At 40.7% G+C, this 26526-nt stretch overlaps 1 protein-coding gene across 6 annotated transcripts in view; it reads right to left on the bottom strand.

Moving 5' to 3' along the window:
- Window positions 1-26526, bottom strand: part of MAGI1 (membrane associated guanylate kinase, WW and PDZ domain containing 1) — a 709255-nt gene that overhangs the window by 75606 nt on the left and 607123 nt on the right. For all 6 annotated transcript variants that reach the window (XM_036738388.1, XM_036738389.1, XM_036738391.1 and 3 more), the window contains exons 8-12: window positions 25059-25116; window positions 21458-21567; window positions 19077-19169; window positions 9699-9881; window positions 7102-7722 (exon numbers count right to left, since the gene is read on the bottom strand). In XM_036738388.1, the coding sequence (XP_036594283.1) occupies window positions 7102-7722; window positions 9699-9881; window positions 19077-19169; window positions 21458-21567; window positions 25059-25116 (1065 nt within the window). The remainder of the gene's footprint in view (window positions 1-7101; window positions 7723-9698; window positions 9882-19076; window positions 19170-21457; window positions 21568-25058; window positions 25117-26526) is intronic.

Raw genomic sequence — 26526 nt, 5'->3', positions numbered from 1 at the left:
CTGTGTACTACAGTGCCACCCAACAACCTGAGAATCAAAGCCCTGGAACTGGACTGAAGAGCATGTGTCAGGAATAAGGCAAAAGAAGACTGGAAGGTAGGCGGGGGTTAGGTGATGAAAAGCTCTGAATGAGCAGTTTGTGTTTGCTCCTAGAGGCAATAGGGAGCCATTAGAGTTTATTGAGTAGGGGAGTGACATGATCAGACCTGTGCTTTAGGAAAATGTCTTTTGTGGCTGATGGAGGATGGATTGAAGTGGGGAGAGACTTGAGGCAGTCCATTCCACCAGCAGCTACTGTAATTCAGGTGTGAGTTAATAAGAGTCTACACCAGAGTGGTGGCAGTGTCTGAGAGGAGGGAACATTTTTGAGACATGTTGCAAAAAGGTGAGATAAATAAAATGTGCCCTGCAAACCTTAAATCCCAAAGTAAACATTAACTATCATTGTTATTATTATACTGTAAGCTGGTTATGAAAATAACCTTGAGGGCCTTCTGTCAGATGTTGCTGTCCCCTGCACTGTCCAGGATGCTCTGGCTGCTAAACCGTCAGTGTTGCACTCTCCAGAGTGAGACTAAGGGGTGGCCTGAAGTGAGAAGCTTCTTCAGAGTTGAACTCTTTGGCAAATAGCTCACTGCAGTCTAATTATGATAGTTTTGCTTCATTAGGGAGGAAAAACTACAAAGGAGAGATAATGCTAATGATGTGAGATTAGATATTGCTTTTTCCATTTGGATCGATTAGGACTTAATGAACTAAGCATCTTTAGTACTTTTGATGGTGACTGAAGAAACACCAATTTGTTCTATGGACCCCCAGTCCTCATTCATCCGTTTAGGCATTAGACTCATTTTTACATAGGAAAGGCTCTCCTGAAGAGTTACTGTAATGTAGAGTTTTCTTGACAGCAAATGACTCCATTTAACTCCTAGCTACAAGTTCCCAAAGAAATTAGATGATTTGTCCCAACTCATTGCAATTCCAGATTTGGGAACAAACCTCATGAAGCTAAAAACCAGGAAAATTTCATCCATGTGTATCAAGATACATCTAATATGGCCCCTGTACTACTGAATGTCAGTTTGCAATGGTGACAGATTGAGAAACACACCCATTGCCAATTTTTAATCTTTCATCTTCTCTGTTATTCTTTCGTACACAATAAGAGGGATTTAAAGTTTAGTTGTGATGAATCTCTTGTATTTCGGTCACTCAACCCTACTAAATGATAGCCACGCCTTATAAAGATACAAACTTACTCAAGATGTTGTCTGTTGGGTGCAGGTACTAGAAATCAAATGAATACACGTCATATCCTGTCACTCATCAATATGCAAAAAAACCCCACAGGATCTGTCCTCAAAATTAATGTCTCCAATAAAAGTTCTTTCTCTCTAAGAAATCCTCCAAGGAAGGGTCCAAGGCTGACAAGTGTGAAAAAGCTGTGACCTCATTCAACATATATTGAATCTTAGTCACCATTCATGTTGTACTTACTATCTACAAAATGATTTTAAATAATTTTAAACAAACATCTAAATATTCCAATTAGATTACAAAGGATAAAATAATAGCATACCTAAAATTATGAACCATTTAAAGTTTATCATGGGAAAGAACACATATACTAAACTTTATGAAATTATACCGATAGCATTTTATTTCCTTCTGTGCCCCTTCTGTTTGCTTTTGTAAGATTCTTTTATTATTTTTATTTTTAACTAATTTTTAACTTATCCTGTTGATTTTATTTCATTTTATCCTATTTGCTCTAATTAGAATATTGAAATATTTGGATTTTGCTTTTTGTTGAGAGTGATTACATTTATGATATAAAATTATTTTGTACATAGTTGGCACTAAATAAATAATGACTAAGATTGAATGTTCGTTGAAGGATGGGTGGATAGATGGATGGATAGATGTATAAACAGATGGACAGATAGATAGATAATAGATGGATGGATAGATGTATAAACAGATGGACAGATAGATAGATAATAGATGGATGGATAGGATAGATGTATGTATGTATATGGATGGTTGGAAATGGATGGATGTGTGTATGTACATAGACACACATGTATGAAGATGGATAAATGTGGACACACAGATGTGTAGGTGGACATATATCTATATATACAGAGAGAGGGATAGGTAGATATGGATATGAATATGGACATAGATATAGATGTAGACGGATGGACATCCAGTGTGAGGGAACAGGCATCTATTAAGGACTCAGTATGTGCCAGGGGCAGTGTTAAGCTCTGGAGACAGAAATACAAGACAGTCCCTACCTTCAAAGGGACTTACATTCTAGTTAGGAAAACAACATATAGGAGGAGGAAGCTGGGCAGGAGAAGGAGCATTTCCTTTGCCAGTTTCTTCCTCTTCCCAGATTGTTTTTATCAACTCACGGAGCAAGATGGGACCGTCAAAAGTTGGCCACTGCAATTTTGTAATTTTGCAGCCGAGGAAATTGATGCCCACAGAGGTGAGGTGACTTACTTGATGCCACATAATCATCAGGGGGTAGATTTGGGTCTACACCACTGATTCCGATGGCAGTTTCAAATACCTTCCTTTCTTAAAAGCAGAGCATCCATTTGCCACTTCACACACAATTAGGGAAGTATCACGATGCAGTAGTTAAAGAGCTAGATGTGTAATCAGGAAGACCCAGGTTCAAATCCAGACTCTGACACTTGGCAGCTATGGGACCAAGGACAGGTCACATTTGGTCTGAGCCTCAGTTTCCCCATCTGTAAATGGGGATAATGATAACTCCAGTTCCTACTCCATGGGGCTGTTGTGAGTCTCAAGTAAGACAACAGATGCAAACTTTCAAGTGGCAAAGTCAGCTTTAGTATTGGACCCTCGACATACTGTCTCTATTCCAACTAGTGGTGAAGTTTAACATTTTAAAAATTGTTAGAGTTGATCAATGGGCTGGAATTAGAGCAGGGAGAAACCTCCTAATCAAGAAAGAGAAAGTATGTCACAGAACCAGCAGGGGGTGGTGGGAAAACTATGGAACTGACTAGTCAGGAGACTCCACTCTCAATCCCGGCTCTGGCAGCTGTGAACATGGAGACTGCCTCAACCTCAGTTTTTCCATGTGGAAACTGAGGATACATTTGCCATCTACCTTAATAGGATTGCAGGTTTGGAACTGGAAGGAACCTTGCTGACCATGCATTACAACACCTTCATTTTACAGAGAAGGAAGCTGAAGCCCAGGGAGATTGAGTATGGGATGTAGCCAAGTTTACATCTAAGCATTAAGTGCCAGGATTTGAACCAGGTCTTTTGTCTCCAAATCCAACATTCTTTCTTTCTTTTATTCCAAATAACCTTGTTGTGAGAAAAGTGTTGTAAAGTTTAAATTGGTACAGGTAAGTGGAGTTATCTTTGTTTTATTAGATTAGTTGCTCCTTTGGAGTAGAGAGGGCATCATATTCATCTGTGTTGCCAGCACTCAGAACCACAGATGCTTAATAAATGTCTATTGAATTCCAACATTCTAAACATCACACACACGCTCCCTGGCATAGGCTATCTTTCTCTCTCACCCACCCACCCCCATTCCCCATCTGTTGCCAGCTCAACCAGTGATTGACCTCTGACATCATGGTGTGGACACCTGTCATTGAGGCACCTGCCTGCCCTGAAAAGCAGAAGCTCCACAGATCAAGGATGCTCAGGGGCCAGCTGGCAGGCAAGGGCTCGCAGTCTCCTCACTGGACAGCAGAGGGAGGAGGAGGAAAGGACAATCGGAGAAGAAAAAGTAAAGAACAGAGGCACAGGCAGGGAAATAGATATGAGAGAGAGAGAGAAAGAGAGAGAGAGAGAGAGGCAGAGAGAGAGAGAGAGAGAGGGACAGGGAGAAGGAGGGAGGGGGAGAGAGAGCCAGAGAGAGACACAGAGAGAGACAGAGGAGAGTGAGACAGACAGAGAGAAGTTGAGAGAGACAGAGAAATGCAAACTTGCTGGACACATGCATAAAGATGTTGGCCAGAAGGTGGGGTGGGGATTGGTTCCTAAATTTCCCATAAGATAGTGCTGGCAGAAGAAAGGTTCCTAAAAACTGAGGGTGTGGATGAGGGGTTAAAGACATGAACCCCAGAAATTATGAAAACTAGGACATTTCTCTTTGGCATGCAGGTCCTAGATAAGCTCTCCCTATCTGTAGGATTTCCTTTTCAGGAAATGTCATTGATCAACTCACAGGTAACAACTGATACGGCATTCTCTTCTCAGTAGCAAAGGGACATAAAAGACTCCAGCCATATTTTCTACCTTCCTCTGGCAGGGGGAGGAGCAATAACTACCACATTTCCCAGACTAACCTACTAAGCTGTTCTGTCCTCTGAAATCTGCTAAGTTAAGTTCCAGCTCTGGGCTCGTTTGGGGATGAAAACTTAAAGCAACCAAATGTGTTCCACTCAAAATCGATCAAACCCTGACAACAGCAAACCCCAAATTAGAGCCAGAAGCATTAGCTGGGCTCGGATAGCCATCAGGAGGAATCAAAGTCTGGTTCCCATTCTATTTTCTGATTTGTCTGCACCAGGCATTAAACAGACTGTGCTGGGAAAGATCTTAGGAGCAACCGACATTGAGAGCTTTGAAACTTCCAATACCTGAGAACTCCTGGGCAATCTGGATTTAATGAGTTTATCAATCTACATACTTGGCATGATGACAGAAATGGAACTCATTAGCCAGAGGAAGTCAACTGACCATAGACTCTTGTTGAAACTGGCTGTCTTTCCTCCTTGATCAGACTTTCTCATTATAGCGGTACAACATAAGAGGGATAATTAAACGTCAGCTATGATACAAATAACTAATGAATGGCCAGAGCACACATATTTATACTCCTTTCCAGAAAGATTAATAGTATCTGGTGCTAGTCTGCCAACTTCAGATTTGCAAACTTTCTACTCCATGCATAAATCAAACATAAGGCATATGGTATATTGTCAAGACTGTTAATGTTGGAGTGATTTTAAATTAGTTTCTGGGGTAAACACTGCGTCAATGCTTCAACATTCTAGAAATTTCCACTTTAATTTACTGTCATGCAATTACATGGTGCTAAGTGTAACTTAAAAAAAAAAGTTTTAGGACTGAAAAAAATGAAACTGGGGAACTAAGCTGAGAGACATGGGTGTGGTAGGGTTGAAAAAAAGCACTGAATTAGGAGTCAAAGGATCATCTGGGTTCAAATCCTGAGTCTGCCACTTTATAAACCATGTGGTCCTGGGCCAGTTAGGGGACCTATCTGGATTTCGGTTTCCCCATCTATAAGATGGGGATGACTAGTATGAGACCAGCTATTTCAAAAATCTAAGATCATGTGTTCTTGGTCTCTGCTTGGCTAAGAACAGTTTCATAATCTTGGGTCGGTGACTTTACCTCTACAGATGTGGGTTCCTCTTCTATAAAATGGAGATCTGTTCATCCTCTTCTACGAAATCTATGATTTAAATACTGTCTACACCAAATGCTATCCATCCTTCATCACCTGCCCTATTTGCTAATGTTGGGAAGCCAAAATGCAGGAAGTATTGTTTTTAGCATTTCTTGTGTGTTGGTGGGCACAGAGTTAGATTTCTTTTGTTCCACAGTAATTAAACCAATTGTAAAAGTTCATCAGAACCTTAAACAAAAAGGAAAAGAGCAAATGTGTGGGGTAGGACAGTGGGTTTATTCTATGAAATGAATGCACTAGCAGAAAGAGCCAAGAGTGAGTCAGAAATGGCGTTCTTGTGCCCGGAACCTTTTCAAAGCTTCCAAGTTACCAACTGGATAAATGGGCAAATAAGGAACAGCCGGTGTCATTCAGAATTAAGTAGGGCACGGCACTGGACCAGAAGTCCAAGAGCCTGGTTTATTCCCTAAACCTACCATGGACTGGTCTTGTGCCAAGGTCTTGATGCTCACATCCCATCTCTATGATGCTCATGTGGTTTCTAAAGGATGACCAAGATGTGAGAGTGACTCCTCATACTTTTATTGATAGAAATGACATCTACTCTTAAGAAGAAATTGCCTCCTGAGGGTTTTCTAGAGGGACAGTGAAGGTTGAAAGAGTACTTTATATTCAGACAGACATCTTGTTCTGGAGTCTAGGTTTCTTGCATAGTTCCAATCATTTCAACCTTAAAACATAAAAAGACATGAGCCCTCAAATACTTCAAGTGCAGGAGAGCCCCTTTATTGCCATGGAACAAATGGAAGGAATAAGAATCTTACTACCTTCCTCTTCCTGCATCTGTCTGCACCATAGATTAAAACCGGTCATGGTGGAGATGTTGGAATGTCTGCTCCCAGGCCTACTACTACTACTACTAGAAGGCCACCATTTGCAGATGGTCCCAAGTGCCTACTCCAGCCATACTGCATTTTGGTGCACTACTATTTTGGCAAGAATTTCCTAGGGCTTCTAGATTTATAAAGGATATTTTACATTTTACAGACCCTAAAACTCTCTTGGGCTGCCTTTTACCTTCCTCTTAAGAAACCAAAGAAAATGCCTCAATCATTTCATGGGATCATAGGATTACTGACACTGACAAGGCCTCAGACATCATCTGGTCTAACCATGTCATTTTACAGCTGAGGAAACTGAGGCTTATAGAGATTGAGTGACTTGCTCAAGGTCACAGAGGTAGTAAGTACTAGGGGTGGATTTGACTCAAGGTCCTCTGACTCTGGAGCCATCAGCCATAGCTCCTTCCACTGCCCCAAACTGCCTCCCCTATTGCAGGTGTAGAATGTTGTGTATGGGTGTACAGTTAAGAGGGAGAGAAGCACATTTCTTAAGAGAACTCTAGTAGCTTAAGAAAAATAGGACACAACACCATAAAGATTCATGGACATATACACATGGCCTGACTGATTCAAAATTCAGAGCACTCAAAAGAAATTCTGAAAGCATTCTCTAGTCTTAAGAAAAAAAAATAGTTAACCAGGTGTCTTTACCTAAATCATGAAATGTAGAGAGCCCCAATAAGCCCAGTGGCAATGAATTAAGTAAATCAAGGGAAGGAAAACAAAGCAAAACAAAAAATGTGACTCCATTGAACATACCTCCTCGTTGCACCAACAATGTCACCTCGCTCCCTTTCGGACATTCGATCAACATATCCACTACTTGATTGTGAGTGAGGTTCTGCACATTCTTCTTATTGACTTCAACTATGAGATCCCCTTCCTTTAGGCCTCGGCACCTTGGACTGTCCACAATTTGTTTGACCCTTTGGCCTCCTCCACCTGGACTGTCTGCTATAGTAAAGCCAAAACCCATTGGTCCTTTGACTATATGAACAGTTATGAGTTCTGGTTGTGTTGCTATAGAAGAGGCCAAAGAGACAGTATCATTGGGGTAACCATGGGAACCATTTGAAGACACCTCGGCAGGACTGCTAGGTCGGGGCTCCTTCATGCCATTGCCCTTCCCCGTTTTGCTACTGTGGCTGGCTGGTGAGTCATAGTTCTCCTGACCATTCACGATGATGGGTTCCTTATCCAAAATGGCCACAGAAGTCACCAGGCTTGTGTTGGGATCATCTGGGTCGAAAGGCAATGGATAACCTCGGCAGAGTTCAAGGTCCACGCTGGCACCAATGGGAATGGACTGGAAGATTTTTACAACTTGAGCGTGTGTATGTCCCAGCACACAGGTATCATTCACACTGACAATGACATCCCCTGAAGAGAAAATTTTGGGGGGGAAAAAGTTAATGGGCCGAGAATTTATTATCTTAATCATTAATATACAGCCCTACATTGAGATGACAAAGCTGAAAACAGACTTGCTGGCTGGGTATTGGGGAGGCAGAGGAATCATTCTCTGATTTTCTTAATACTCAACATTGTAGTCCTTTGGTGTTTTATGTCTTCATTGCGGAATGGGGATAATCACCATTCTGAGAACATTAAGGTTATTTCTGCACAACTATGCATGTCCATAATCGCTTTATTTACCCTTTTAGTAAATTACCTCTTTTACATACCCGAGTGGCCTCACAGGCCAAAAAAATGAATGAACGTGTCTTTGAAAAGAAGGCAAAACAAGGAATTGCTCATATGTTGGGTAAATATGGCTGCCTGGTAACGTGTGTGCAAATATATGCGCAGATTCACAGTCTATTAGAATGTAAGTTCTTCCAAAGCAGGACCATGCTTGCTTTTTTTCATTCTCTAGCACTTAGCACAGTACCTGACACAGAGTAAGCCCTTCGTATGTATTTGACAATTCATTTAGATATAGCTATGATGTAGAGATGGATGCAGGGTGCTGACTCATAACTGTTGGGAGACCCTGAGTAATTAATCACGTAACCTCTAGACTAAGCCGCAGAAACAATGTTCACCTGGACTGGTGGGTGTTTTCTCATCCAGGAATCCCTAGAACAATGAAATTTACAGGTCCAGTCCTGGAATAACTACAGTTATTTTGTTATTTATTCCTTTCTGTCTTGTCTGACTCTTCATGACCCCATCTGGGGTGTTCTTGGCAAAGAGTAGTTTACCATTTCCTTCTCCAGCTCATTTTACAGGTGAAGAAACTGAGGCAAACAGAGGTAAGTGACTTGCCCATGGTCACACAGCTAGGAAGTATCTGAGGCCAGATTTGAACGCAAGAAGATGAGTCTTCCTGACTCCAGGACCAGCGCTCTGTGTACTATAGTGCCCCGCAGCTACCCTGGATACTGTAGTTACAGAAGTGTGGAGTTATATATGAGCCCATGTTTACGTATAGGCATATATAAAGCAGAATATGTTTACATATAGGTATATATAAAGCAGAATGACAAGGCATTTTTGATTGGGCATTCATCATTATCATCATCATCATATATACATCTAAGTATATACATAATTACTTGACCTCTCAGTGCTCTCTGAAACTAAGGCAAGGGTTGTTGGCTGCGGTTGTCTCATTAGTGAAATGAGGGGCCTGGGGGCAGATGGCTTTTAAATTCCCTTCCAATTCTAAACCTTTGATTTGATGATTTTTCCCAGATGAGGAAATGCAGCTTCTACAGATTGCTAGGCAGTAGATACAAAGCTAAGTAAGGACCCGACTTTTTTGTGTCTGCGACCCCTTTGGCACTCTGCTGAGGTCTGTGGGCTCCTTCTCACAGTAATGTTTTAAAATACATACAGCAAAATATCTAGGATTCCCAAGGAAACCAATTATATTGAAATGCAATTGTCAAGGTTTTTTTTTTTTTTAAAGTTCCCTAATGCCTACCAAAGAACCCTGATTCTAGGACTATAAATTTTAGAGAAGCCATTGCCCTGTATTGGGTGAGAGAATTTCCTCACCAAGGAGATCCCGATGTCAATGAAATCACAAGTCCTGTCCCTGTCCCTGATACTACTACTACTAACCATTATTATTATAATGATAATAATCGACATTTAAGTTTGCAAAGCGTTTTATAGACATTTGAAAAATGCTATCAAAGAATTGGAAAGGAATTTAAAAGCCATCTGCCCCAGACTGTTCATTTTACTAATGAGGCAGCTGAGGTCAAGAGAGGCCAGTGACCTGTCCAAGGCCACCAACATCAGTAGTACGTGCCAGAGCTGGAATTTGAACCCAGGTCCTCTGACCCAAGGCCAACACTCTTTGTGGACGGCTCAATCCATCGTCTTGCATGGCCAATGCTCTTTACCTGTTTCCATCTTGCCGTCCAGCGCAGCAGGCCCATCCAGCACCAAGCTCTTGATCTGGAGAAATTCATCAGGCTCGTCCCCACCAACAACAGTGAAACCAAAGCCTCGGCTGCTTTTCCTCAGTTTTGTGTGAATGAACTTGCCTTTCAACTCAGATGGATTTCGTGTAAAAAAGGGTTTACCTGGTTTCAAAGAGAAGGAATGATTAAAAACAAAAAACCCAATGATTCCACAATATCTCTTGAACCTGACCCCTTCAACCTATTCCCATAGCCACCATCTTAACTCAGGCCCTTATTATCTCCTGCCTGGATTACTGCAAAAGCCTTTCAATTTGTCTCCCTGCCTCAAGGCTGTCCCCACTTCAGGCCAAACTTCACACAAAGAGATTTTCTTTTAGTACCAATCAGACGATGTCATTCTCCCCACTGGATAAACTCCAGTGACTTCCTATGACCTCTAAAATCAAATATAAACTCTTTTGAGCCTTTAGAGCCTTTCTAGCCCTATCTTTTCAGCCTCACTGTGTGTTAGTTCCCCTCTCACCCTGTCCATCTGGTCTTCTCCTTGTTTCTCACAAGTGACAATCCAACTTCCATTTCTATTCCTTTGTGTTGGCTGTTCCCCATGTCTAGAATGCACACGTTATTCAATTCCACTTCATAAAATCCTATTCTTCATTCAAGACGCAGTCTTCTGTGAAAAATCCTTCATGATTCCCTCAATGGGCTTGCCCTCCAAAACTACCCTTTATTTCTTTTTCAGTCATTTTTAGCCACATCCTCACTCTTCATGACCCCCTATGGGGTTTTCTTGGCAAAGACACTAGATGTTTTCCCATTTCTTTCTCCAGCTCATTTTACAGATGAGGAAATGGAGGCAAACATGGTTAAGTGACTTGCCCAGGATCACACAGCACAGCTAGTAAGTTGTCTCAGACCAGATCTGAACTCCAGTCTTCCTGACTTCAGGACCAGTGCTCTTACCCACTGCACCACCTAGATGCCCACATCATATTTAATTACTTTGTATTTATTCTCTTTATATCTATCCTGCAAATGCTTTGATACATATAGTTCAAGTGAATCAGTCAACAAATATAACAGTAATATTAGAAATAATAAAAATCATACTAATAGACTTACAAATGTGAAGTTATAAATATTAAGTTCTAATTATATGTCCTGCCTCTGCTAAGTGCTGGGAATATAAACATAAGCAGAAAGAAAGGCAATTGTCTCTCCTGTTAGAATGTAAGGTTCTTGGGACTCATTTGTTACTTTAATGCCTAACCCATTGCCTGGGCAATGTTGGCCCATTGATTGGACAAAAGGAAAGAAGACAGAAGGGATCAGAAAAGATCACAGATTAAAACTGGAAGATACTTTTGTCATAGAAACATAGAACTGCTGATCTAGTTTTGGAAGGGTGCTCATAGGTCACACCTGCTTCTCATCTTTTGGATAAGGAAACTAAGGCCCAGAGGGGTTAAGCTGATTTTCTCAAGTTCACATTATGAGGTAAAAGGCAATCGGGATTTGAACCCAGGCCTTTTGACACCAAATCCACCATCTTTTCCACTATATCATGCCGCTTCCTAATAGAACAATATAATAATCTATATTATTAAATCTATATTGTAAAAATCTGTAATACTAAGTCTGTATAAAACAACAATCTTTATGATACTAGAATAATATAATAAGACCAATATAATGATCTGTGCTATCCTCCAGAGACAAATGCTAAAGAAATATTTTTTGGCAGTCCTAGGAAAGACTTCTCTATTCATTTACATCGCACTTCTGTTGAGACACGATGGGGCAGGGATCATACACACATGCCAACAGCCTGGTTGGCCAAGTCAACACTTATTAAGACAGCCAGAATGAACTTCCAACACCAGACAGTTTCCCTTGGTTTCAGTTCATATGTTTTGGACTCTACAGAGGATTTTTTGTGACGGCCAGATTCGCATGGTTTCATACTAGTCATTAAAAGAAAAATCAGCAATTTTTGTTCACAATTTGGCTCCTTAACACGTCAACTCAGTTTGGTTCTCATTTGTTTGTGTGTTCAGTTGGAACAAAAACCTTACTTTCAAATCAAATGGGGAGAATTTATTCTGGAAGTTTCTATGCATAATCCTGTGAATTATTTTTTGAGGCCCCAGAGAACAATTACATCGACATGCAGAAAATACCCTGCAAAGTGAAAATCTTTCTTATGGGCACTGAAACTTGGGTCCATCATAGATTCCTAGAACTGGAACTGGAAGCAGCCTTCAAGATCACGTCACCCTCCCCCCCAATTTCAGATCTTTGGATATTACGGCAAATAAAAGTATTATCTCTTGATTCTGAAGACCTGGGGTCAGTTCCTACTTCTGATGCTTACTTCTTGGAAGTGACTTCCCCTGGGCAAGTCACTTAATGTTCTTGGGCTTCTGTTCCCTCTTCTCTAAATGCGAGCATTGGATCAGAAAGTCTGTAAGCTCCTCTAGCTTGAGATCTCGGTTTCTTTGATCTTATGATATGACTTACTCAAGATCACACAGACTAAATGTCTGGGCTTTGGACTCCAATCCTACCACTGCAGCCTAATTCCTCTACAAGAAATTTGCCATCTGGCTTTCAGTAAAAACACACGTGGGATCCTTGTTGGAATGATGCGGGCATATGTTGTTGGACAACTAAACAAAGTTGCCTGTAATCCATCAGATTATAATCTAGCCACGCCACTTTCCAAATCTACTTAGCCCACATTCTTCAGCTGTAACTTGTATACTTGTTGATTCTATCGGAGTTATCTTTTTGGCAGAATTTGCCACCTATATAGTTTCAATCTTTTCAACCTGTTAATATAATTCTCAGGAATAATGGTAGCGGGGAAAGGGAAGTGGGGAGGAATTCTCATTCTAGCATATGTTGGAGACATTGCCCTCATGTCCCAGAATCCTTTTCTTTATGTCCTCCCAGTTTCCCTTTTCTCTTCTCCTTTTCCACCCAAAACTATTAAAAATCATGCACCCCTTAACGAAGGACCTGGCACCCAGCAGCGAGAGTTAATTTTAGATTTCTAAATGTACTCAGGACCTTTGAAAGGTCTCTGGGCACCCATACAATTTTTAATTGCATATTTTTAAAAGTTCTTTGCTTTTAAAAAGCTCTTTCAAACTGCCTACAATGGTAGTCCTATTGAAGACCCTTCTTGCTGGGGTAGCTTCAAGGCACAATTCCTGTTGGAAGCTGAATGAAGTATGACAGTCAAAATGGGGGAGGAAAGTATTCCTTGCACTGAGGCTCTCTATGGGAGACATCCAGACCCTGACTCGCTAACATATGGATCCGATATTAGCCAGGTGATGTCAAAGGCTGTGAAGGATTGTGGGTGAGAAGGTCACCAAGGCAAAACCATAAAGGACATATGGCTTAGGCTCAAAGCCAGGCTTGTACCTGGAGGGGGGCATGGCACATCACACTAATGGGCTACAAGTCTGAGATAAAGCCTCTATGGTATTTTACCTGCTAAAGCTTCCAAGTCAAGGGTTCTGAACCTTCACTTTGTATCCCTTTTTTATGACCCTTTTGTCATTGAAGACAACGGAGCTCCTCTTGGAATAATGTTTTTAAATGAGTAAAATAAAACATGTAGGTTTACAAAGGAAATCAATTATATTTAAATAGTTATCAAAATATTGACGGAAATAAAAGTTGACAGACTCAAGGTTAAGAACTTAGGTTCTAGGTAGTCCAAGAAAGTGGGAAGGAAACACTTCCATGATAGAAAGACATGAGACATAAATAAGTAGCTGTTTCATTTCTCCAGTAATATCCTTTTGACGAGACTAGTAAAACGTGATTAGCAGTTCGGTCTTTAACTGGTGCTTTCACTCCACATAAAAAAGCAAAGCATTGCTGGAAGCTTACATGCATGAGATTTTGGAAACCACTGACATCCATCACTCTACCCACCTCTATGTTTGCAGCTTAGAAGCCTTGATTTCAAGCTAGAAAGAACTTTCTAGGCCATCCAGAAAAATCTGACCATTTTAAAGATAAAGAATTGACATCATGAGAAGTTAAGTGACTTGTTCCGAGTCACACAACTAGCAAATATCTTTGGAGAGATATGAAAGCAGGTCTATCTAATTCCAATTCCAACACTCTCTCTGACATGCCATGGTTATGTAGCATGAGGGAAAGATAAGAGCCGATACTCCAAAACGCATCCAAGTGATCCAGAGACACCGTAGGAGCCTATTGGGTAGAAGCCACCTGGTCTAGCCCTCTCCTTTCACTGACTAACAATAACAATGATATGAAGAACGACAGTTAGCATTAACATTGAGCTTTGAGGTTAACAAGGCGCCTTACAAATATTAAGTCATTTCATCCTCACAACAATCTCGGGAGGTAGGTTCTGTTGTTGTTTCAGTCTTCTCTGACACTTTGTGACCCCATTTGGGGTTTTCTTGTCAAAGATACTAGAGTGGCTTGCCATTTCCTTCTCCAGCTCATTGTACAGATGAGGAAACTGAGGCACATGGCTTGCCCAGGGTCATAAAGGACAGCTAGGAAGTGTCTGAGAACTCAGGAAGATGAATCTTCCTGACTCTAGGCCCAGTGTTCTAACCACTGCACCACCTGGGTGCTGTTACCACCCCCATTTAAAGATGAAGAAGTGGAGGTTGGCAGAGGTTAAGTTGATTTGCTTAAGACAGTAAGTGTCTGAGGCTATGGATGAACTCAGGTCTTCTTGACCCTAGGTCCAGAACTCTATCCAATATGACTTGGTCATGTAACATGAAGCATCCATGAAACATCCAAAGATCCAGGGAAAGACCTGGAGTCTGGTGGGGAGAAGCTACTTGGTCTAACCTCCTCATTTTACAGAATGGTAATCATGATGCTGAGGAGTTCTAGCTACAGAGCTTAGGGTTTGCAAAGCGCTCTACAAATATTATCTCACTGATTCTCCAAACAACAATGGGAGGTAGGTGCTATTATTATCCCTGTGGTGTAAATGAAAAAATGGAGGCTGGGAGGTCCACACAGTTAGCAAGTGTCTGAGGCTAGATTTGAAATGAGGTCTTCCTGACTCCAGATCCAATGCTCTATCCATTGTGCCATCTGACCGCCTCAGATGAGGAGGTGACTTACTGAGGTCACATAGGTGGCACAGCAGGAGCTGAAACCTGCCTGTCTCTATGGAGGACTCATGGAAAGCCACAGACAAGAATCACCCAGAATGCCAAGGTATACATAGGCTTTGATGAGAAAAAGTTCTGAGACATTTGTTCCATCTCTCACACTTCCTTTGAGTAACTGAAGAGGGAAGACCCCCAAAACACCACATGGCTGCCGTGCAGTTTCCTTCAAAAAGCTGAGTATCAAATGGAAAAGTAGGGAGCCACCTGCTTGTTCTAACTGAGTCTGGGTTTTCAGCCATAAATTACAAGCCTCCCAAGGAGGAGACAGCACAGGAATGTACATGGGAAGATAATGTTGGGAGTCAGGAAGACCTTAGGCCAAGTCTTACCCTCACTGGACTGTTAGCTCCTTGGGATAAGAGACTGTTGCATTCTTTATATTTACATCAGCAAAATTTAGCATAGGCCTGCAATACAGTAGGTGCTTAATAAGTACTTGGTGCCTGACTGATTGATTTATAAAATGGCAGATTACAGCAGTTAGGGGTCTGTGGTTAAAGAAAGGAGTCCAGCTCAGGTGTGATCTTGGCCAAGGAACACAAATAAGGGATAATATCAGTACCTACATCCCAGGTAGGCTATTGTAAGGATCAGATAAGATAATATTTGTAAAATTACTTAGCACATTGCTGGGCATATAGTAGGTGCTTAAATAAATGCTTATCCCCCTCTCCAATAAAATCACAGGTTTAGTAAGAAAGAATCTGTATTTAAATCTCACTGCCATACTGGAGAAAGGCAAATACTCTAATTTTTCTTTAATGGAAAAAGTTTGTCTCTCTTTCCCTCTGTCTCACATACAAACACACATAACCTTAAAAACACACTTAAAAGCATATACTTTACACTTGTATATATACACATACATACATATAAAAAACACAAAAATTAATATTTTCTCTAGTGTAACTAACTATAAGGTGCTACGTAGTTACTCTGAATTCTTTGGAGTTTAGCCTAAATTGCAAAGCCCCATGGGAGGGGGCTGTAGGCTTCATTAATCTTTTGGATAAGAAATGTGTCTGACAGATTTATGAAGGCGTCCAAGTGGGTGAAGACTGTCAAAGCCTCAGTGTGTACACTAGAGGGCGCAGAAGAGCAAGTGAGCAAACAGAAGGACGGTTCCCATGGTCAGCTTTGTGATGTGGTCATGGAAAGACCACTAGTCAAATAATACATGCACACATAGGTAAACAAACACACACACAAATCAAAGATTTGATACAAGATTCCTGATGCTCATTTAAATATCATGAGTGCATCTATCTATCTACCTATTCATTCATCTGTTCATCTACCTATCCATCTATCATCTATCCATTCATCTGTTTATCTATCTATCCATTCATCTGTTCATCCATCTATCTATCTATCTATCTATCTATCTATCTATCTATCTATCTATCTACCATCCATCCATCTATCTATCTATCTATCTATCTATCTATGAAATGAATTGCAGGGATCCTTCATGATGAACTGGACCTGAAGCCACATCTTTAAAAAAAAAAAACAACCCAGTTATTATCTTATTAGGACTATTCAATAAGGAAGCCTGGCTCACAGACGGTCTAAATGTTTCCTGCTGTAGACGCTGGGGACTTCACAAATGCACTCATTGGTGTTCAAATATAAAGATATGAAAATGGAGTCCCCCAAAGGAGTTTGAACATACTCTAGAGATGTTATTTATTCTTGAATATTCAATGTCTAGAATCATAGATCTGGAATGAGAAGATTTCACAAGGGCCATCTAGTCTAATCCCCCTGTTTTACAGATGAGGAAACTAAGGCCTGGAGAGCAGTAAAGTGATTTGTCTGATATCAAACAGGGAGTAGGCAGTAGGGACTCTATTGTTAGATGGGTACATTGAGAAAGCAGACAAGTGGTTTATCTTTGCACGTACGTAGTTATACAGTAAAGAGGTCAGAAACATCTAATTGACCCATTCATTTGGCTTTTCTCATATCAAACAAACTAATGAAAATCATTAAGACTAACTTTTGGTGGCAGTTGTTTGTTTTTAGATATGGGCTTAGGATCATGATTTCGTTCATTCACTGAAACAAAGTGACAACTCCATACCAATAAGCAACATGGGGGACACTGAAAATTTAAGTGACTTGTCCAAGGTCACCAAGCTATCATGTGGCGAAAGTGGGACCTGAATCCATTTTTTTCTGCTTCTAAGGCTGATTCTCTCTACCAGGTTACAATGCCTCTTAGCAAAGGTTCTTACCTTTTTTTTTTTATGCCCTGGACCCCTTGGGTAGTCTGTTAAAGACTATGGACTCCTTCTCAGAATAACATTTTAAAATGCAAATATAAAGATTACAAAGAATATATGAGAAGGCACATGGACAGTTCTCTAACCCATTTCCCAGCTCTTAAGGACCCCACACTTTTCAGCACAAGCGATTCTCCTCATCCTTTATTTTATATCTACATCCAACCTCCCAGAATTGTAGTATCATAAGGTCACAGATGCAGAGGTGAAAGGTACCTCAGAGGTCATCCAGGCCAATGCTCACATTATATCGGGGAGGAAAAATGAAGATCGGAGATTCTGACTTGCTCAGGATCACGTGAATAGATTTTTTTTTTTAAAGTGGCATTTGAACTCAGGTCCTCTGACCCTCAAAGGCAGAACCTCTTTCCACTATCCCATACTGTCTCAAGAGAATTTCAGTTGGAAGAAACCTCAGTGGAAACTGAGTCTAACTTATAACCCTAACAGAATCACTTCTGCAATAGACTCAATTCTTTTGAAAGGAAAAAAAAAAAGTAGTAGGAAAGAAGTAACTTTGACAAGTCACTTGTCATTGGACCTTACTCCCCGGTCCTTTTCCCAGCTACATCAACAGAGATCACAATTACTTTTTAGCTCTCCCATCCCCCTTTTCCCGCTCCCAGGGTGAGCTGCTCGGACAGCTCCTCCTTTGTTCTTAAGAGTCGCTGCTTCCTATTTTGAGGTGTAATGAGGCCTGGAAATAGCAGGTTTCTAAAGCTCCTAATTTTCAAGATAAGACACGTTCAGGTGCCTATTTGCCAATGAATGCAAGTAAGACCCACTTGGAAAAACATTGTTTTTAAACACATGCATTTTGAAATTGTGGCATGGACAGCGGCTGTTTAGGGGACCAGAACTTGGAAAGCAAGAATACTAAACTATTTTTCCTTCCAGAAAAAAAATATCTCAGGCCACGGGATGATGTGGGTTAATGTCTTGAAAAAACCTGTCTCCTATAGACAATCCTGACTTTCACATAAAAAAAAATGAGTGTGTGTATGCATATGGACATGCAGATACACACGTACATATAAAAGTATGTGTGTCTATATACACAATAAACATAAACATACATATACACTCTCATATACACATGTAATTATATACATGTATGTGTATATATGTGCACATAACATAAATATAAAGTGAATAAATTAAAATGTACACCAAGCAGTTTAATACAAAGCTGTTTTGAATGAATGAAGGCCTCATGCCAGTGAATGCAGCTCTTTTGGAGGTCTGAAGGAGTTCCACTTAGTAAAATTACTCTGCAATATCTGGCAGCATATCCCACCTCCAAACTGCCATTAATAGTCACCAATTTTAGACATGAATAAATTTGTTCACGTCTCTAATAGCTCTCAGCACCCCCAGCTACGAGCCCAGTTAGCAGAAATTTTGGACTCTCTTTTCTGTTTTTACATTTTTCCCACAGTCAAAGAAATGACTTTGGAGTTATAAAAACAATTTCATACACATATATACACACACATGTGTATGTATACATATACATACATATACACGCACATGTGTGTATATATCTATCTGTACACACACACACATACACACACAATTCCCCCTGGGAGTCAGTGTGGTACAGAGGAAAGAATGCTGGACTTGGGGAGACAGATTCAAATTCCACTTCCCACACTGATTAGTTTTGCGAATCATTTTAGCTTTTGTGATTCTCAGTTTCCTCATCTGTAAAATGGGTTTAATATCTCTAGCACTCATCTCATAGGGTTGTGGGCGGGCTCAAGCGGGAGGAGGTACGTAGGAGGAGGGCAGACACCCTAGAGCAGCCCTTAAAGGTCTGAAAGCACCAAGATTATTGCTCTAGGGCTAAGTGAGCAGAAGATGACAGAAGACATTACCCTGAAGCGGAAGTTCTCTAACAGGCTCCTGGCTATTTGTTGGATGGTTTGGAACAACAGGAGCAGCGAGGGATGAATGGTCTTCTGCCCATTCTAGAAAAAAAAAAAGCAAGGAATGTGGTCAATCTTTGTATTTGAAAGGGATGCTTGACATGCTCAAAAATCTCTTGCTCTCTCTCTCTCTCTCTCTCTCTCTCTCTCTCTCCATATATATATAGATATAGATATAGATATATAGATATATATAATATATGTTTTTGATGGAGAGAGGGGGTAGTAGGGGAGTCTAGATCTGTGATTTCATAGGGAACTCTCAGTGAATTCCCTGATTCATAATTAATATTAAAAATAAACATACCTTCAAAAACAAAATAAACAATGAAAAACTAGTAGCCGATGGCTTATATAATTATCCAAAGATTTTAAAGTGGCAAGGAACTTCTAAGGTTATCTAGTCCAAGCTGCTCATTTTACAAGAGGAAACTGATGCTCAGGGATTGTAAGTGACTTGTCCAAGGTCACCTGGACTAGTGAGTAGGAGAGTTGGCATTTGAATCCAGGTCTTCTGATTTCAACTCCAAAGCACTTTCCCCCACACCACACAAAAACTGAACAGGTGTCTGCCCATGTCCTCTGGGGAAATTAGGTGGAATATGACTAATGAAAAACACATTTTCCCTCTGGCCAGGAAGTCCCAAATGGGATTGAATAAAAGAGCCCAGCACAGAGGTGCACTCCACCTTGAGAACCAGGAGGTCACGAGGAGTTCGACGAGAGAAAGACTCCTCTCTTTTAGACAATTCCAAGGGAATCCCCCACTTCAAGTGAGTTACTAACAACTGTCCCACGGGTATGGGCTTGGATTTCAGGGTTTAATAGGTACCATTTAATGTCATTCTAAATACCATCCAAAAAGGATGCTTTTCTAAGGCAACTGAACCACTAAGTTTGGTCTTGTTCAAGTAGAAGGCCCTAAAATAGCTCCCAGTGAATGACCCTGGAAACTTTCCCCAGAGTCAGATTCTATCTCAGTAGAATGCATTTAATAGCACCCTGTTCTTCCTCAGCCTTCACTTGTGACATTTCCCACTTTCATCACCTTGAGGTAAAAAAGAAAAGACCAAGGAAGACAAGAGACCTGTCCAAGCTGTTAATCAATAAAAGTGAATTAAAAAAAAATGTGTCTGCTTCATTGGTTGGGGAGGGGAGGGATTGGGGGGGTAGACCTGGAACTTTGATTTCACTAGGCTAGGGAAGCTTCTCCCTCAATACAGCTCAGCAATTTGCCAATAGTTCAAAGTCTTAGAGAGTTGTGTTTTTGACTGAAGGGTTCAATCACAGCATCCTAGATCTGGAGATGAAAAGAGAACAGCTCAAGGAGTCACACAAGTAATCCATGTCAGAGGCAGGACTTGTATTTGGGTCTTCCTGAGGCCATGTTGTCATAATCCAAGCATTTACACATTGGAGATCACCAGAAGATGTCTGCCATGTCCCACTACCTGTCTAACTATTACCATACTTTACATTTTGTTGGTCCTATGTCTATATTCAGTATGGGACAGAGAACAGAGAGCTTGCCTTGGCATTGGGAAGACCTGGATTCCTGTCCTGCCCCTGACACACACATAATCACTAGGTGAACCTGGCCAGGTGACTTAACCCTCTAAGACTTAAAGATTTGGAGAAGGTGCTGATTTGCACTGATAAAAGGAACTTCCTCATCAGAAATAATCCATACAAATACACTTAAAGGTCCATCCAAAAAAATCCAAATGTCTATGCTTAAAAAAAAAAGCACATCAGATACCAAATTTCCTCTTAGGATCAGATTTAGGGTTGGAAGAGATCACAGAGGCTATCTTTTCCAACTCCTTCATTTTACAGAATATGACACAGAATGACCCCCCCCCCCCCGGCCCCAGTTAAATAACTCCCCTAAGGCAAAACAAGTAATAGTGATTGCCCTTCCAATTGGTTCTATGCCCATTTCAAAAAGAAAAGAGCTTTTTTCTGGCTCTCAAATATAGCAAAGAGAAAATTAAAAAACTTGTTTTATAACCTATCAGTCCTGTTAGAGTAAAAATGGAAAGCCAACCATTGTAAAACAGATCTAGATTTAGCAAGGCACAGGATTGGTATTGGGATCAAAGGAAAGGATCCTTTTACTCTCAAGGGCTCTGAGGTTGCAGAAGGTTGATAGTGAAGGTGCCACTCTCGCCCTATCTGAAACCTCTGATGGTCATTCCTAAGAAACATTAAGGCCCTAGAAGAGATGCCTTCCCAAAGGACACCTCTGGCCTCATGGGGGTGTCCAGTCCCAGAGACGGACTGTTCTTTTAGCAGACATCCCCAGCAGAAGGCTCCCAATGAGTGCCAACCTTCTGGCTGTTGCTGCTGCTGCTGCTGCTGCTGATGCTGTTGTTCAAGCTGCTTCTTCCTTTTGGCTTCCAAGACTGGGTTTTCATATTGTGTTTTCCTGTTGATGTGGCTGGAGGAGAACACAGAGACAGGCTGTTCAGTCAGGAAGCATACAGACTCAAAGTGGGATGATGTCGCCCGAGTGGGTAGTAAGGACAGAGAGGGCTGGGGGTTCGGAGGAGGGGGTGGGCTTTGACTTTTCCCTCCTATCCGAGGGAGAGAGAAAGAGAGAAATCAGAAAAGTGTAGCCACAAACTTACTGATTATTAATAACAATGATAATTATTATAATGATAACAACTGACTTGCTAACTGAAAGTCACTAAGCCATAGTGGAGAGAAAGTCAGAAACTACAACAATAACTATGCCTAGCATGGATAGATCACTTTAAAGTTTGCAAAAGCCTTTCCATGTGTAGTGTCATTTGAGCTTTAAAACAGCCCTATGAGGTTGGTGCTATTATGCCCCCATTTTACAGATGAGGAGACTGAGGCCAAGAGAACTTAATTTATTTGTCCAATTCTGTCCATTATTTGTAAGTATGTGAGGCAGGATTGAACTCAGGTCTTTCTGATCCCAGATCCAGAATTCTATCTATTACAGCCCCTAGCTGCCCTGGATTCAAGTGTTGCCTCTGACACATGCTGGCTCATGATTTGAGGCAGCAATCTAAACCTAGGAGTTGCAGAGAAGGTGACAACCTGCATGGATAACTGCACAACTCTCACTTGGGAGTTCCAATGAAATTATGTATGCAATCTCAATCCTTCGTCTAATAACAATGGGCATCCTAATCTGATGCTTTGTGACCTTGGATAAGTCACAACTTCCCTGGGTGCACAGCTGGGTGTCTGTTCTCTCCTCCACTAGGCTCGAAGGTCCTCAAGATCATGGACTCTCATTTAGTTTCCTTGTATTCCCAATGCTTAGCACAGTGTCTGGAACACAGCAGATGCTTAATAAATGCTTATGGACTGACCAACTGAAGTCCCTTCTAGCTCCAACTATAAGATTTTCTGACTCTTAATTCCTATGAAAGTCATTTAAGAAGTGATAATGAATTCCTTTCAAGCTCTGTCCTTTGACATGCCTTCCCACTCCCACCCCCCTCTACCCCCAAATTGCAGGCAATATCATTCCTGGATGCAGGCATATACTCCTTTTGCTTCCAGAAGAAGGTAAGTGCCTTGAGGTCAAGGACTTTGTTATTTTTTATCCCCATCATGTTTAGCAGTGCCTGGCACATAGTAGGAGTTTAATAAAAGCTTGTTGGCTGATTGTGTATTCAAGGTAGAACCAAGTTCAAATGGACAGAAATTCCATTCCATGCCTTCAACAGAAACATGGCTCTAAAGCTTCCAGTTGCCTATCATTAATCAATCAAACAACAAGCCTCTGTCAATGGCTTACCATGTGCCAGACATTGCACATGACGAAAATTAATTTCGTCAGGGAGGGAATAAAAGAGATAGATGGGGGAGGGATGGAGGGGAAAGGAAAGGAAAATAGGAAGGAGGGAGAGAGTCGAAGTGAGAAGAGATGGAGGAACAAAGAGAAAAGAAAAATAAAGAGAAGAGAGAGAAAGGGAATGAGGGAGGGAGGGAGGGGAAGAGAGGGAGAGAGAGAGAGAATGAATGAGACTCAGATTCCAAACTACTAATCATTCTAGCAAGGGTCCTTGCTATACTGAGCTAATAATTTTTATAGTAAGATGCTGAACATTTCATGATTGACAGTTTCCCATCACAAGTTCCCTTCATCAAGGTGTGAAATGGATAACGCCTCAATACCAGAAGACTGAAAAAAAAAATCACATGCTGGTTATCTTCCTTTTAGGAAGGATTATTATTAAGTATTTAGCTGGCCCTCTTTTCTTCCAACGTATCATTTATTCATTATTTCTCATCATAGTCAGAGGCAATAAAAATCAAGGCTACATCTGAACGTCTCATTTCTTGGCTTTTTTAAATTTTCATTCCTGTCTATTCCACTGGGGGATGGAGTGCTAGCCTAGTATGCTACGCACCCATTACTTTAGGCACAAAGGAAACAGAAAGGGTGTTGGTAAATCAAGGCTCTTGCCTTGAGGGAGGGATCCCAGTGTTAGAGAAAGAAAGGCCCAAGGGATCATATAGTTCAAGCTCCTCATTTTCTGGATCAGTCAACAAACCTTTACTAAACCATCTAAATTTCACTGCATTAAGTGTAAGAGACACAAAGATGGAGTCCCTGCTGTCAGGTGTCTTATAGTCTATTGGAGGAAATGACATATTCATAGAAGTATATGCAGAAATAGGGTATAAAAATCTATCTTGCTCTACAAGAAAGTAAGGGGGAAAGGAATGGGGGAGGGGAGTGGGGTGACAGAAGAGAGGGAAGACTGGGGAAATGGGCAATCAGAATTTATGCCATCTTAGGGTAGAGGGGAGGGTAGAAATGGGGAGAAAATTTGTAATTCATAATCTTGTAGAAATCAATGTTGAAAACTAAAATACTAAATTAAAAAGAAGAAGAAGAAAAAAGAAGTATATGCAAAGCAGGAATAAGAGAGGAGCTGGGAGAACCAAGAAAGACTTCCTGAAAGAGGTGATGTTTGAACTGAGCTTTGAAGGATGTGGACTCTTAGAAGCAAAGGTAAGGAGAGAACACATTCCAAGTATGGTGGAAACCAGCCTTGGTGAAGTCATGGAGATGGGAATCGAAGGCCCCAAAGGGTAAATAGCTTGTCCAAAGTCACAGAAGTAGCAAGGAGGAGAGTAAAGATCTGAACCCAGACCCTGTGACTCCAAACCAATCAATAAACATTTATTCAGTGCCTACTATGTGCCAGGGACCATGCTAAGCACTGAATACAAGGATAGGTAGATGCAGCATTCTTTGAACTATACTGCAACACGCTTGATTCTGAAGTGATGGGAAAAAAGTAATTTAATCCTGAGAGTTGTCTCTCACAGATACAATCACTTAAGTATTTATTTAGACTTGGAATTTCTTCATCTTTTCCACTTCTCTCAGACACCACTAACATATCTTTCGTTCTAGGACAGCTCAGCTTGGCCTACTCCTCGCCATGTGGAGATCGTTAGTCAGTATTCAGCTGTCCTTTAGTCTTCTGAAGAGGACAGCACAAGGGGCCCTCGTTCTGAAGATACAAGATCGCCATTCATCTTGCCATCGGAGGCAACTAGTCGACTGCCCTCGTGAGAACACGGATGTTTCTGTCTTGCCAGCTTTCCTCTCCATCTTTTGCTTATTAATACTCCCCTTCATCATCCTTCATGCCTCAGTGTAAAGGGGATCTCAGTCTGCCCAGAACCGTGAGAAATAATCCCAAACACACTGCATATATATTTCTGGACACAGCCGATATGAGAATTTGTTTTGCTGAACTGTACACCTTTCTAACAGGAGTTTTGTTCCTTTTTCTCTATGGCAGGGGGTAGGGGTTGGGAGAGGAAGGTGGCAGGGGAAAAGGAGAATTTCATGAAAATAAAAAAAATTAATTTCAAAAAATTAAAGCCTTTGCAAATACAAATCTGATTTTTAAAATCATCACTTACTCTACATAGTAGACACCATATACAGGGTCTTCAATCTTTTCCCAACCAGCAGGCAATTCTGAAAACAAAATAAAAAACCATTCTTAGTATTCAGATTGGAACTTTGAGGGGTGGTTGTGTATTTGACAATTGAGTTAGATGGAAGGAAGCCCTCATTCCATTTCAAAAAATATATCCTAATCAAAGTAGGCATGTTTTCAAAAAACAAACTACATTTTCTTAGATGATGTACATTTAAACATTTTATATATTAAGCATCAGAGGAATTGGCGAAGGGGAGAGAGTCCTGAAATGGGGCCCTGATTTCCTTTATTCTAAATTAACTTGTCAAATTCATTTTTAAGGAAAAAAAATCTACCAATGTGACTTTGACTTGTATTTCCTGGCTCATATTGTTTGTAGTTTTCTTCCCTTTTTCCTTAACTTCTTTATAGGACAAGAAAAATGCAAGAGAAATTAAATCTTTCTCCCCCATCCTCCTTTTAAAACAAACCAACCAATTCAAGACTTTTTTTTTTTTTTGCTGAGGAGGAAATAGAATTACAATCATACTTTTTTCTTATTCCTAATTTAAATTCTATTTCTATTGATTTTCTTGGGGGTTTGGGGGGGGGAGGGCTAGACCTTGACTTGTCCAAGGTCACACAACTAATATGTGTTACAGGTAAGACTTTAATCTAGGTCTTCTTGACACCAAGGCCATCTCTCTATGCATTACACCACACTGCCTTCTCATTATCATTTAGCACTAAAATAAAAATATGGACACAAATTTTAAGCAGAGGAGCATGCCTGAAATTGCTTTTCATTCTATCTCTAACGTACAGCATCACACTTTGAGTCCAGATTTGCTCCAGCCTTTGTCCTCAGGTCACTTACATTCTACGGATTTCTAAGGCATTATTCCCACCAGTGGACTTTATTAGTAAAGTGTTGGGGACTAGCACTAATGACCACATGCCATAGAAGCTAATTCTAATATATTATTTTTGTTGTCATGCAGTCATTTTCAGTCACGTCCAACTCTTTGTGACCCCCATTGGGGGTTTTCTTGGCAAAGTTACTAGAGCGGTTTGCCAGTTCCTTCTCCCACTCACTGTGCAGAGGAAGAAACTGAGGCGAACAAGGTTAAGTGACTTGCCCAGGGTCACACAGCTAGTAAGCGTCTAAGGCCAAATTTGAAGTCATGAAGAGGAGTTTTCCTGACTCCAGGTCTGGCACTCTATCCACTATGCCATATAGCTACCCTAATTTTATTATATCAGGCTTTAATTCTCTGTGGCATTTGACCCAAAATACCTCTATGAGGTAATAAGCTTTTCTTTAACAGGGTTCTACCTTATCTCTATTTTTTTTAATAAAGGACAATTCTCAAGATAACTTCATTTGAGGAACATAAAACAATATTTTTTCACTAAACATAATTATGACTTAGACAGTCAAGTTCTGTCATATTTTACACTGTGAT

This window comes from Trichosurus vulpecula, chromosome 9, assembly GCF_011100635.1.
Source record: "Trichosurus vulpecula isolate mTriVul1 chromosome 9, mTriVul1.pri, whole genome shotgun sequence".
Classification (NCBI taxonomy): Eukaryota; Metazoa; Chordata; class Mammalia; order Diprotodontia; family Phalangeridae; genus Trichosurus; species Trichosurus vulpecula.
The sequence above is the reverse complement of the archived record's forward strand: the minus strand, read 5'-3'. Positions and strand labels throughout refer to the sequence as shown.